We start from the raw sequence: 14844 nt of genomic DNA, 5'->3' as shown, positions 1-14844 counted from the left end.
CCCTCTTATGCTTTTCTTGTTGACATATCAATGACTGAGATTAAGTCCCTAATCAACGGCTAAGATTAGATCTGGCTTGATGCATGTCTTTTGGACCATTCTAACACCATTTCATATTAAGACACATTAATATTAGAATCTGCCCAAACCCTTTCTGGGTATTGGAGATCTCATGTGCCCCAACCTCTCCACCAAATTTCGGGGCTAGAGCACATCCGATGCTACCCCAAATCAACAAATACAAAGAATCACATGGTTTTCTACAAGGCTTTGACTTGTATCCTTGGACTTACAATGGCGATAATGAAAAATGAAAAAATGTATGTACCCCTGCTGAATGAGGGGTAACAGGGTCATAGACCAACAAATGGAAACTCTAGATCCCATCGAATTCACACATTTCATTAGTTATTTCTATTTTCCTTGTTGAAATGGTTCTTCTTTGTATTATTTAGTTGTCAGTTTGCAACATGGTATTTCACAGTGACACCAAATAAATAGATAAGCATCTGTAATTGTGTTAGGGCTAGTACATCTTAATAGAACAAAGCTGACAGAATTCATGTGGGAAAAAGGAGCATATTCAACAACTTCCAAATTCCAGATGGAATTAGCTTATAAAATACATTGAAATGAAAGGGTATGCATTGCAAAATAAAATAAACAGACATGCACATAACCTGCCTGCTTATATCATAAGTACATGTGCTGGGAAAATAAAAGCATACCTCAGAATATGGAATTAGTGTTTCAGAACACAGACTTTGAATGGAAGGCTTGATAATTGAAGGAAGTGCCTTGCTTAAAATAGAAGATGATATATTTCCCAACAGGAAAAATGGTAAAAGCCACTGTGCTTGTGGAAATGCATGCTCTGATAAGTATGCAGCTGCATGGTCTTCCTTAACCTGCTTTTGAGAATATTTCTCTATGGCATCTGCAATCTCTCTCTCCTGTAGCATTTTACCAAGAACCAAAACATCCTGTATGGTGAATAATAAACTGTTAAAATGTCACTGATGAATATGTAAAACTGGAAATCCTTCTTTGAAAGGGTAATTTTTTTTATCTAATAATATGTTAATTTGATGTAATATAGAAACCAACTAAATAACCTGCAAAGACGAATTACAGCCTTGGCCAAGGGCATTTGACATAGCATGTGCAGCATCACCTACTAGGACAGCTTTACCATTAGCATCATGAAATCTGCTACACTTCACCTGAAAAACAAAAGCTCTCAAATAAACATTAAGGACACATCCATGAGCCCACTCTTTTATATCTTCTTCACACCACCTTACCCAACCAAAAGGGACAAAACATTTCAAATGATCTACAAATATGTTCCCTTCTAAATTGATTTGCATTCCCTTCGCATGTTCCATCCCCTTTTTATGGTCCTTGTTGGCCCCTAATTTCCAAGTTACTCTTATGATTTCAAGTATGCTGTATTACAGTCATGGTTGGAGTTTGATCTTCATGATCAGTGCTGGTTTTCTCTTTTTTGTTTTTAGAAACAGATTCGTAAACAATTCCCAACAATTGGAACTAGGGAAAATCCTTATGTTCCAAAGGCAATGCATATGAATTTGAATATGAGGTAGGCTTCATTTGGAAGTGCTTACATAGTAACTTATTTTAACTCATTTAGAAACAAAATGTGTTTTTGAAAAGGATGTGAATTGACAAGAGATTATGCATGATACAAACTGCAAATAATTTAAACTGCAGAATCAGACATGTTGATTTTTGGTAGCATCGGATGTGCTCTAGCTTTGAAATTTGGAGGAGAGGCTAAGGCACATGAGATCTCCAAGACCCAGAAATCGTTTTGAGAAATTCCACATGGATGAGGAGTTATTAAAATAATTAATATTTTTAATGGGTTCCTAAGTCTAAACTTAGAAAAATAAAAATATTAATGGATATTAATAAAGATAAGGGTGAGAAGCTTCTAAGAGACGAGGATCAAGTTTGTTTTAATATTAGCCTTTGATTAGAGACTTAATCTCGGCCATTGATTCATCAACAGGAAAAGTATAAGAGAAGACTTGAGAATCATTTGGAGACACACCGGCAGATACTCAGTATCTCAAGGAAAATCGATTCTTAAGAGAGGAGATCGATTTCAGAGGGAGATTTGCAAGGTGGAGGAAGAGGAGGGCATCAGTAGCAGACAATCACTGAGGAGGAGGTGACGTAGGGACAGTGGGAGACAGCACAGAGAGAGACGCAGTCCAGAGGAGAGACGCAACCCTCACGCAGAGTGATGCAGAGCCACTCAGAGCCACGCTAAGCCACGCAGAGTGACACAGAGCCACTCAAAGCCACGCTGAGCCACGCAGAGTGATGCAGAGGTGATGCTGGAGTGGGAGCAGGGTCTCCAAAGTGTCAGAAAGTCTCAAAGGGAAAGTCTCAGGTGTTTTCTTTCAATTTCTCTGTAAAATCATTCCTTGTAAAAGCAATTTCTGCTAAAGATTAATAAAGCCCTCATCTGCTGCACCGGTTTTCCCACATTGGGTTTTTCCGGGGACAATTGTCCAAAAACAACTATGTTGATGTGATTGGTTTTTGTGCATGTATTTTTCTCTAGGTAATTGTGTGATAACTGCAGTAGAATTTATTTTAATATTTGTTGAAGGGATTTTGTAAATAACTTATTGTGAATAATAAGTAGGTGAAATAAATCAGTTGTTGCAATAGAATTTCAGTTTAGAAATTTTCACATGGTATCAGAGCTAGGTTTGTGGCTAAGGGGTATGCTCAGAAGGAAGGGATAGACTACGAAGAAACCTTCGCCCCAGTAGCCAGGTATACTTCTATTAGAACCGTGATATCTCTTGCAACACAGATGGGGTGGGAGATTCATCAGATGGATGTCAAGACGACATTCTTGAATGGGGTAATAGAATAGGAAGTATACATTGAACAGCCAGAAGGTTTTGAGACACATGAAAAGAAATCTCATGCATGCAGATTAAATAAAGTCGTGTATGGGCTTAAACAGGCACCTAGAGCATGGTACGGTCGAATTGATGGCTACTTGCAGAAGATGGGGTTCATCAAGAGTGACGCAGACCCTAATCTCTACTATCTTGTCGTAGAGAATGAGCCTCTAATCCTAGTGTTATATGTGGATGATCTCTTCCTGACAAGATCATCCAGGCTCATCAAAGACTGCAAGAAGAACCTAGCCACAAAATTCGACATGAAGGATTTGGGACAGATGCATTATTTCCTGGGGTTGGAAGTTTGGCAGCAGAAGGGTGAGATCTTCCTTGGACAAGGGAGATATGCTACAAAAATCTTGAAGAGATTCAGGATGCAGGACTGTAGACCTATGGCTACTCCAATGATCACCAACTGGAAGAAGATTGATGCATCAGAAGATAAAGATGTTGATCCCACCTTGTACAGGCAGCTTATAGGGTCCCTGATGTATCTGGTCAATACCAAATCAAACATTTGTTATGCTGTCAACACCCTCAGTCAGTTCATGGTGGAACCTAAGAGGGTGCGTTGGGCAACAACCAAACATGTTCTCAGGTATATACAAGGAACAGTCGAGCATGGACTATTGTACACTAGAGGCAATGACATCAGGCTTAGTGCATTCACTGATGTAGATTGGGTTGGAAGTTTAGTAGATCAGAAAAGTACAATTGGGTATTGTTTCAACATTGGATCAGGAATGACCTCCTGGTGTAGTAGGAAACAGAAATTTGTGGCTCTGAGCTCAACTGAAGCATAATATATGGAAGCTAGCACAGCTTCGTGCAAAGCCATATGGCTTAGGAAACTACTTGTGAATTTATTTAGGAGAAGGATGGAAGCAACCAGGATCATGTGTGATAATCAGAGTTGCAACAACTCTCTGAGAATCCAGTATTTCATGATCGGTCGAAGCAAATTGATATTTGGTGTCACTTTGTCAGAGACTGTGTCCAACGAGGAGCAGTACAGTTGAGGTACACTCCTACAGGAGAACAGGTGGTAGACATCCTCGCCAAGGCTCTAGGAAGAACAAAGTTTGTTTATTTTAGAGAGAAGATGGGCATGGTAAAGAATCCATTTCAGTAGTAGAAATGGATAAGTGTTTGAAGTTGCAGTGCAACAGTTAGCAATGGTACTGCTATGGGCAGCATGATGCAGCATGTTGAGAGGGAGTTGCAGTACAGATGTAGCAGTGGCAGTGGCAATGTCATGGGCAGCATTACAGGAAGCAACAGTGCAGGGAATGTGAGGCACCAGGCCAAGCATCAGCACAGGTACCAATGCGGAAGATAAGTGTGATGTTTCTATAGTGAAGCATTGTCAGAGCACATTCCTCGCAAAAAGGGAGTGTTGATTTTTGGTAGCATCGAATGTGCTCTAGCCTTGAAATTTGGAGGAGGGGCTAAGGCACATGAGATCTCCAAGACCCAGAAACCGTTTTGAGAAATTCCACCTGGATGAGGAGTTATTAAAATAATTAATATTTTTAATGGGTTCCTAAGTCTAAACTTAGGAAAATAAAAATATTAATGGGTATTAATAAATATAAGGGTGAGAAGCTTCTAAGAGACGAGGATCAAGTTTGTTTTAATCTTAGCCATTGATTAGAGACTTAATCTCGGTCGTTGATTCATCAACAGGAAAAGTATAAGAGAAGACTTGAGGATTATTTGGAGACACACTGGTGGATACTCAGTATCTCAAGGAAAAACGATTCTCAAGGGAGGAGATCAATTTCAGAGGTGACGCTAGAGTGAGAGCAGGGTTTCCAAAATGTCAGAGAGTATCAAAGGGAAAGTCTCAGGTGTTTTCTTTTAGTTTCTCCGTAAAATCATTCCTTGTAAAAGCAATTGCTGCTAAAGATTAATAAAGCCCTCATCTATTGCACCAGTTTTCCCACATTGGGTTTTTCCAGGGACAATTGTCCAAAAACAACTGTGTTGATGTGATTGGTTCTTGTGCATGTATTTTTCTCTGGGTAATTGTGTGATAACTGCAGTGGAATTTATTTTAATATTTGCTGAAGGGATTTCATAAATAACTTATTGTGAATAATAAGTAGGTGAAATAAATCAGTTGCTGCAGTAGAATTTCAGTTTAGAAATTTTCACAAGACACTACTCCACCAAATGAACACTGAAAAAGTATTTGAAGAAATTAAAGTTAGAAAATAAAAGAATTTCTAAACTTGAGACCCAAGATGTGGACCCTCACAACTGCAAATGTTTGTTTCATCTTTCATAATGGTATAAAAACAAGCTCCATGGACTTAGCATTTAAGCTAACTATAAAATTGTGCATTAAAAAGGTTGATATGTCAAGAAAGTGTTATCATGATATACCAAGAAAACTTATTTCAGATGTTATATTTTGCATAGAGAATACTTTAAAGACTAATTAAATAATAATGAACTCAAAACTCTGCAAAACCCAAAACAAATAGAACAAAAAAGGAATAAACTACAAGATAGGACAGCAGCAGAGCATTCTTTGAGAAATGAGTTCCACATTTAAGTCCAACAGAGAGAACATAACAATTGGAAATGCATCCAAAATCTGGAAGATAGAGATGAACATAATACCTTCATGGAAGTTGTTGGTCGCTTCTTAATGAAAGCTTCTGCTGCCTCCAAAGAAACTTTCAAGGGTGGCATGTACTTCTCAATGAATTCTTTAAGCTGGATCCAAAAAAAGTAATTTTACAGAAAAGGAATAACGTTAAGTGCCCATTGTTACTGAAGAGCATGAAAAGTGTGTTTTTGTATGACTAAAAATGCACATAAAATCCACCCAAACAAGAGAGTTAAAGAAACCAAGTTCTTTTACAATTAGACAAAAATGTACGAATCACGACAGCCTTGTATAAAATGAAAAGGGGTATAAGATAGGTATAAAAAAATGCAAACTTAATACCAGATCCTACTTGATTATTAAGGATAACATATGATGAACAGAGCATGTCATATGTATCGGTGGTATGGATAATCTGACTAGTCTCTCAATGTTGCTATTATTATAGAAAAACAGTGTAAGGTTGATGGGATAGATTTCAATTATGTGGAATCAATCTCCAGAGTAATTTTAAACATGCCTTTGAATGTAATACCTTACAATCTTTAAGACCACTGGATTCCAGGTGATATGTGATTTCCTTAAGTAAATTGCAACATTAATAAGTGACATAAAAATAGGGAAAATCAGAGTCTATACTATCTTGTGCAATGTCATAACCAGTTAAAATCCTAGATTATTTGGTTAATCAGTTGATATCCATCTGAAGTTTCAATACTTCCCTTAGAAGTATTTAACAAAGGATAAAAAGGACAAGTGAATATTTTGATTTACATGCAGATCAAGAATCTAAGAACGAGAAAGTTTGGAAACAATCTAAGGAATTTTCAAAAATACCATATGTTCTAGGTATCCAGTTTGTGTGTTTCAATCTTGAACAAGCTTGATTACTACCTGAGTCTTCATGTTAAAGACACTAGAAATTAATTGATTTCTGGGTTGCATAGCCCTTTATATGCTGCAATACTAAATATAGAAATAAACAGCAACATGAAAGGACTCTAAATAACTACAAATGGAAACTTATAGGTTGTGAACTATATAGAAAGCATTGAGGTAGTTCTCTTCCATTTTTATATATGTTAAAACTATAGATGTAAATCTACTATACTGAACAAAGGTTAATCTTCGAGTGAGTGCAATGAAAGAACCTCTGTTGGAGAAGTTATTTTTAACAAATCATCAGGAGTTGAAGATGGTGTCCACTCGATCAGCACAGACATCTCATCACCTGGTGCAGGAAAACAACCATATCTAATAGATGAACCCTTAGCACGACCCAATAAATTAAGAAAATTGAACCAGCTCTGTTGTCCCTCCACTTCATTTTTTGACCGTCTGAAGGTGTGTACTGCATTTGGAGTCAAAACTGGAGGCTTTGACACATGAAGAACTTTGAATGTGTAAGGCATGTTGATTTGTTGATAGTTGAAACCCTGCTGCTTGATGAATTCCTGTCGAACAGTAGATCTGACTCCATCAGCTCCAACAAGCAGATTGTATTGGACAGGCTCTTCATTTCTTCTGCCAAATGTCACAGTATGGGCATCGAAATCTGCCCAAACACAATGCTTCTCAAAGTGAATCTGTCAAAGATATAGAAGCTTTTGTCACCTGGGTAGGCCTCTAAAAGCTGCAAAGAGGAACCATACTGAACTGTAGTTACTTTGTTATGGCACAAGTTACAGTTGAATCAGAGAGCATATAATCTAGTGAAATTGTAAGTTAATAAATGATCTGAATAAAGATATTTGATTACCTCTAACTGATCCTTTGGATAGCGGTTCCTCAATTCAGAGATAAGAGTACTGGCAAGTGCTCTCTGGCTTATCAGGAGAGATGGTTTATCAGGATTGCGCTTCACGGCAATGTTTTGAGAACCAGTATGCACAACAAATTGAGATGTAAGAATCCCTTTTTCCTTCACAGCCTCCCATAGACCATCTACATGACTGATAGCATGGCCTCCCCTTGCACTTAAACCCACAGAATACTGCCTTGTCTTATACCTGCATTATATGCCATGGGGACCCACTTCTATAGTTTATCATAATTGCAAGTGCTACAGCCCAAATCATAAAAATTAAGCTATTATACAACTGTTTCATTTTTTGTTACAAAGATTGCGAGGATTCTACAAACACAAGCAAGCCTCACATACAGAAGGAACATTTTGTCTCTTGCTAAGTCATGTGATGGCCAAGCAAGCTTTAAATGGTGCTACTGTGTGTATGCAGTCAGATGGCTACTATTCGTATGACACCATATTTAATGTTGACTTACGTATATCTAAATTTGGGTTTTAAGTGTGCTGAACTCCACATTCTTTAAGTGCGCGTTTTAAGTTTCTTTCATGCACATGCGTTTTAAGTTTTAAATTTGGGTTGTCGAAGCAAGTCAGAAAAACACAATAGAAAACATATTGCTGATTTTTACATGTCTTATCTTGAACGGATTACATAGAAGTTTCCAAACTTCACTTTGTCACACTCTGCAGTTGATTTTGTTTACGTTATAAAGCAGGATTTCACACAGCTTCCACTAAATTTTGGATGTATTGAAGCACCCTATGGAGACAAACCAAAAGCAGAACTAGACAAAGATGATTTGAGTTTTGAATTCACTCCGAGAGGCATCTGCAACCAGCATTTTGTATGTGCGAAGATTTTACTTTCAGCCTGAGCACATATTTTGTATTGATTGCAATTTTCTCTATATGCAAATATAATATGGTACACGTAGCTGAAGCCTGAAACCACTCATCAATTAGAAATATAAAAGAAAACGTATGAATATCAAATACAGTTTGTAAGTTCTTCTATTTCCTTTGCAAGGGGCTGCTAGACAACAGTATTCCTAACTCAACTACATCACCAGAAACCCCATTGTCATGATAGTTATGAACTCACATCAGTAATCTTACTCGTAAGCTAGTGTAATTCAAATAGTAAATTGCTTACAAAAGCTTATAAACTAATGACTTCGAATCAAAATTTCAAGAATCAATATTCATTTCTTTTCCTAGGCACTAACCTCCTTTTTCCTTTCCTTCGTTGGTGGAAACTAAGCACAAGATTAACCAAGATCGCTGTATCTATTGGCTTATGAATCATGACATTCTTCTAGACAGCAGCTTCGTTAGTAAGAAGAAATGTAAGATAATATTAAATAGGCATTGCCCACAGGCTTTTGCCAAGATTCGTGGATGCACCAGAAGCAAGCTATCATGAGGTATTCTAGCAGATTGAATCTTGAAGGTACATCATACACTGAAAATCCATAGAGTTATCGCTGATATTTTCAGTACGTGGGCCTAAATATTAGATGAAAGGAGGACTACTGTCGGAGACAATGATGAGCACTTGACACAAATACTCTTCTGGATCTGATAGTTATGGTATATAAATTGAAGGACAAAATTTACTAGGTCTTAGGTGAATGTGTAATTATGAATGATACATGGAATGCCATTGCTAGCCTTAATGTACTATTTACTGTTTTTCTTAAAGTAACAGTTATATTGTATTAAGAAAGAGGGAGGCTGCGGCCAAACCTGGACAGTCGAGTGATACAACATATCGGGCAGGGGGAGGACATGATGTCCTCAAGGCTTTCTCATATCCAAGCATAACACAAAAGGGATTTTCTATTCCCCAATTTCCTACTGTAACTTACACATCCATTGGGATAAGGGAATTTCGAGGTTTAAAATGACCTTCGTAAAGAAAATAATAAAATGATAGTTAAAATAATAAAATAAAAGTTACTAATTTTTAAATAAAAAGAAAGGAAACTATTTTTTTAATTGTATTTTTGGCTTATCTCCTTATAGCTTTATTCAAATATCAAACATAGACACCTATTGGATGCGAAATTAAATTCTACATCCAACGAATACCAACTTTGCATACTTTTGAGCAGACCCACATAAAATAAAAAATTGAAAATACATGAAAAAAATGTACCCACGTTTTTTCATGTATTTTCATTTTTTTAGATGTGGATCTACTCAAAAATATGCATAGCGGGTACTCATTGGATGTGGAATTTAATTCTGCATCCAACAGGTGTCTACACTTGAGATTTGTGTAAACCTATAAAGAGATAAGTAAAAAATACAATTAAAAAAAATAGTTTTATTCTTTTCCCTCCAAAATATTTATCCCTGGGGATGACATTATCACGCTGAATCATATTGGTTATTTTAAAGTTAATTTTGTTAGTACATTTTTTGTCTTGAGGCCCATTTTTTACCTCAAAATTCCCCTAATGTATGCTGCTGGTTTCTTCTTAGAAAAATATAGTGAAAGAACACTTGGCTTTGAGATGAACCTTTAAGCAAATAACCAAATTTGGACAATGAATAATGTGATCCCATCACTTTGTTGTGCTCATCTTCCCTTTTTCTCACTTTTTTCGCCATCTTCCTTCTTCAAGTTGCAAAAACGGTTTTGAGAGTCCACTTAAGGACCCCAACATACATGGGGGTTCAAGGGTCAATGTTTGGCTCCTCCTAAGTCTAGGGATTCTTCACGTCATCTTGATCTTTGTCTTCATTTCCTTTTGGCCTTGCCTTCTTGAGAGCATCCTCTTCCATACACCCTACCTTCTCTAGATCCTAAGCATCCTCATTTAACACCTCAAACAGATTAACCAAGGCTTAATAGAAGGGAAAGAGGTACAATTAGTCTTGGGTTGAGGAGGATATAGGTATTGCTATTTTCCCCTTGTAATGCCTAAGCGGCGTAGGGGTGTAGCTCTGGGGTGTAGCTCTGTCATTGCAGTCATTGATCAAGTGGCTAGACTCATGTTAGAAAATGTACTTCAAGGAAAGTTGCACATGATTCGACTCTTGGATGTAATACTATTCATCAACATTCAATTGGATTGCTTCCAAGGCCCCTTTGAGAGGTCCTCCTCCATACAAATTATCACACAAGAATATTGGCTTGCTTCTAGGACCACTCATCTAGAACTTCTCTATGTTGTTGTCAATGTATTGAAAATTCAGGTTGTCCCAGAAGGTTAACGAAACATGTGCCGAAACTAGAACTACCCTTGCAATGTCTTCTTGAAGATGATTAACAGGTATCATCTAATGAGACCATTGTGATAAGTCGAACGATGGATGTCCTGCACCGGGAGGTGTTTGGAAACTAATATAGGGGCCCTACCTAGGTTCAAAACTTAATTTACCTATCTAGCAAGGCTTGTGGGCAGTTGCGCTAAGCTCAGGTGTATAGTGGCAATCCAACTAACTCAATCCCAGGTCTCCTTGGTAACAGGCAACAAGTCTATCAATTCTCCTGATAAAAAGAAGAAGAAAAACATCTATCATCCAATGATTTAAATAAATCCCTTTGGACCCCAAAAAGTATGGGCCACTTCAAAATATTAAGTCATGGTATTTCTTGAGTTGGAAGAGGAAGATAATATAACATCATTCGTACAAGGAGAAGTTGAGGGATCCTTGGATTGATAGATGCCAATTTACTTCTAGCTAGACTCTATAACCCTTTGAAAGGCCTTGCATTTGGGTGATATGATTGAGTTTTTCAATATCAATATTTATGAATATTTTTTCACAAAAATTGAATTTGTAGAGTTCAGGAGAGGTCCATTCTTTGTCACCTCAACAATGAGTGATTGGAACTTTTCTATTTCACTTGCCAATATCATGTCCAAATTTGGGTGCTTCATAGGGAAGTCTTAGGAAAAATCCATTAATGCACTTCTTCATGCGTAGACCAAATCTCTCAACCCTAGACACAAGCAAATGAGCCAAGCTCCATCCTAGAGGTCTGATCTATGAACGAAGAAATCTCTACATATTCTTGTGGAGATGGCGCCATCCTTTGAACACATGTGAAGAATCCCTCCATAACCTCAACATTAAATCTAAAACCACAAAAGTAAAAGAATGCAAGATTGACATAGACCCGTACTACATGAATGGGGAAATAGAGTGTATTGTTCCACTATTCATCAATCAAGGAAAAGCAAGTAAAAGTATTTATTACCAAGGGTTGTAGGACGAATAAAACCTTGACAAGCCTAGACAACAAGGTTCCCATTATACAATCTAACTCTGCTAGATGGAATAGGTACAATCATGATCTAGCAAAGCAAACTCCACTATCACGGGTACTCTATGCTAGCTATCAACCTCCCTCTCTCAGGAAAGAATAAGCAATATCTCCAGAAAGAATAAGCAATAGAGAAAAGGGAAGAAAGGTCACAAGCTCTTGTGCTTAACAACCCCAAAGAATAACTATATATTCCTTCTCCATACTTTATTCAATATATCGAAGAATGAGAGAATACAAATCGGGAAGATAGTAAATAGAAGGGAAGTAAAAATAGTAGTCTGCAAAAATAGTGCTACTTTTTTTAATAATGAAAATAGCATGTGTGTGAAGAAACTACTCCTCCAAGAGATCACTCTCCTTCCATAGTAACCACCTACAAGAGAAGCTACACTTATATATGGCTAATTTCTTCTTTTAATGCACTTTTTTTAATCGACCTTACGAATTCCATATGAAGAAAATCCCCTAAAATCAAGCCTTAAATAATGGCATAAGTGAGAATCAATAGTAGTATAATGAGCTAGTCTAATTTTAAGAAGAAGAAACTTTAAAAATAGGAATGTAAGCTCCTCTAGGGAAAGCACCTCAGCCAAGGTCACACGTAAGGACCCTCTTGACTATGCCAAATGGCAACCAGTCCCTAAAACTTGAAAGTGTTTAAAATGGCCTGAAATCGAATACTAATGCCACTCACTATATTGGGTACTCAAAGGTCTAGCACCCTGCTAAAAAAAGACCACCTTGAAATCAGTTGAAACTTGAACAATAAGAAAATCTCCCAACCGAGTCCTCGAATATGTAATTTTTTTGTCAATTGGAACACTCTTAAAAGCTGCTAAAAATAACAGCCACTGAAAATAGAAATTACTAAACATAGCAAGTTGCCATATTTCCTGAAACTAAAACCTGATGTACATCTCCTCAAACGGTGTCCAAACCTATGATCAGATCCTGAAAAATATAAGTTTGCAAGAACCAACCTGACCATAACTTTTGGGGATGTTCAACCTTCCATACTTGCACTAAACCTGAAAGTATGGGACACATACTCTACTGAATCATCTGTCCTCCTGCATCTATGATATATCCTTTGATTGTATCTATATATGAATAACATGTCCAAGACCTGTCAAATGATCTATCCATGAGTAACAAAGACATGCAACCATGTGCCAAGTCTGGACTCTGAACAGTACTTCATGAACTGTCGATTGCATCAATGAACCAACTGACCAATCCATTCTGTAATATACTCACTAACCATCGATGTTGAACGGTGAGCTCTATAACAATGTAATATACTCACTAACCATTGATGTTGAATAGTGAACTCTATAACAATGAACTCAGCCGAAATGATGTCCATGAACATGTATTGAAGATTAACAGTCAGATTTCAAAGGGTAAATTTGGTGAGTCCTATTACAAGGATAAAGTGTCATATTAACGCTCATTTAGAGTAATTTGATCTATGAAACATTTGTAAAGCCTTTTGACGATGAAGGGAAACCAACTCTAGAAGAACAAACACCTTCCCTCACACAAGAAATCTACACCCACTGTTGTTTGAACCTGTGCTGCTGGCATGGCACCATCCTTTCTCAACCACTAAACCACAACCCAAGCACCTAGCACCTGTTAAAAAGTGATAAATCGAGACCAACACAATCCAGGAAGATGAAGAAAGAAAAAATTAGATGGATTTATCCCAGAAATGAAGCTCCGTACAATGTACAAGAGATTAGTCAAGCAAAATACGAACATAGAATACTAAAGAAAGGACTTGGCCTCTTTTGTAAGAATTGTCCCAATGAAAGCTATGGATGGAGGACCATATGCTGTAAGCTTTATTAAACCAAGGGAATCTCACTGAAAGCCCAAGAGATAGAGATCACAAGGTATAAATTGTGAGGTTTAGATGGGTTGCAGCCTATTGGGCCAGATGGATTTAACTACTCACAAATACCAAGAAGGTTTCAATACCAAAAAAACTCTGAGATTGATAGCTTTCCGAGCAGTGATTATTATTTTCAGAGTACATTATGTTTTCTCTGTTTCCCATCTCAGGCATCCATGATGATGAAGGTTTTTGGCCATGATGTAGGCGTGTAACGGTGTTTGCCTGTTTGGCAATTCTGGCAAGCAATAGGATCATTTCCCAAGAAGAACAAGGCAAAGATAACAAGCTATGGTTAGCAACCCATTGTATGATATTTATAACTCAAATCTGTGATGTATTTTTGTCAAAACCATCATCAGATGTGTACTTGAAAAAGTTGTTGACACTTTAAGACAGACTTTCCTCACAAATAAAAGTTCAGCCCAACTGTTAGAACTGTTGGTTTCTTTCAATGCCCGAATGCAATTACACGATGAGATATTGAATGGTGCCAGTTGGTTCTTTGTTTTCATTTCAACATTATCATGAATTAAAATTGGTATTTGTAGGAATTAAATGAAATGTGAATGGATGGATTGCTGAATTTACGTGGGTATTGGAATTGATGGATCGCCCCGCGATTCGAAAATGCGTACTGGCAGAAACTCAGGCCGAGGATTCGATAAAAGCAGGTGGGCGAGCAGCAGCCCTGAGGGACCTCCTCCCACTATCACAACACCTCCACCGCTCTCCATATTTGCATTCACAGCCACAAGCTTTGGATTACATATCATATGACATATAGTCTTTCATGATATAGTTTACTGTGCTTTTGAGATTACGTGACCGTGCATGTTCTTGGTTCATAATAGAAAATTTATTGGTTTATATTTTCAAAGATGAGTGTTTATATAAGTGGTTTAGAGGGTTTAATGAAAGATGAGTGTTTATCTAGTGTAATGTTGATTTTGTACTGTTTTATTGAAAGTTGTATATGTAATATTTATCTAGTATATATTTTTTTTTTCATTCTTTTTTCACTAATTCCGGCCTTTGGAGTTTTGGTGTTTGGAATTGATTTGCAATAGTCCCACTCATACTCGAATTTCAGGAGGTGTCACCCATACACCAGTGATGTAGGAGGATACAAGCAATATGAAAGCAAGTCCCATCACCCACTCTAACCTCTAGAGTTTTGGTGTTTGGAATTGATTTGCAATAATTTCACCCGTGTTTAAATCTCTTGAGGCGTCACCCATATGCCCGTAGTGTAGGAGGATACAAGCAATATGAAAGCAAGTCCCATCA

General features: G+C 37.3%; 1 protein-coding gene across 3 annotated transcripts in view; it reads right to left on the bottom strand.

The window, feature by feature from the left end:
- LOC149235563 (uncharacterized) overlaps positions 1-14400 on the bottom strand; it is a 95941-nt gene extending 81541 nt beyond the window's left edge. For 2 of the 3 annotated variants that reach the window (XM_089372145.1, XM_089372146.1), the window contains exons 1-6: positions 14146-14400; positions 7328-7577; positions 6720-7154; positions 5580-5675; positions 1116-1223; positions 729-983 (exon numbers count right to left, since the gene is read on the bottom strand). In XM_089372145.1, coding sequence (XP_089228271.1) covers positions 729-983; positions 1116-1223; positions 5580-5675; positions 6720-7154; positions 7328-7577; positions 14146-14330 — 1329 coding nt within the window. In that variant the 5' untranslated portion in view covers positions 14331-14400. The remainder of the gene's footprint in view (positions 1-728; positions 984-1115; positions 1224-5579; positions 5676-6719; positions 7155-7327; positions 7578-14145) is intronic. The other variant, XM_089372147.1, reaches the window with a different exon arrangement.
- Positions 14401-14844: the final 444 nt, after the last annotated feature.

The sequence above is a fragment of the Pinus tabuliformis genome, chromosome 8 (genome assembly GCF_031772625.1).
Source record: "Pinus tabuliformis cultivar Carrire ecotype Pingquan chromosome 8, CPIR1, whole genome shotgun sequence".
Lineage (NCBI taxonomy): Eukaryota > Viridiplantae > Streptophyta > Pinopsida > Pinales > Pinaceae > Pinus > Pinus tabuliformis.
Note: the sequence above shows the minus strand (reverse complement) of the source record. Positions and strands in the feature narration are given on the sequence as shown.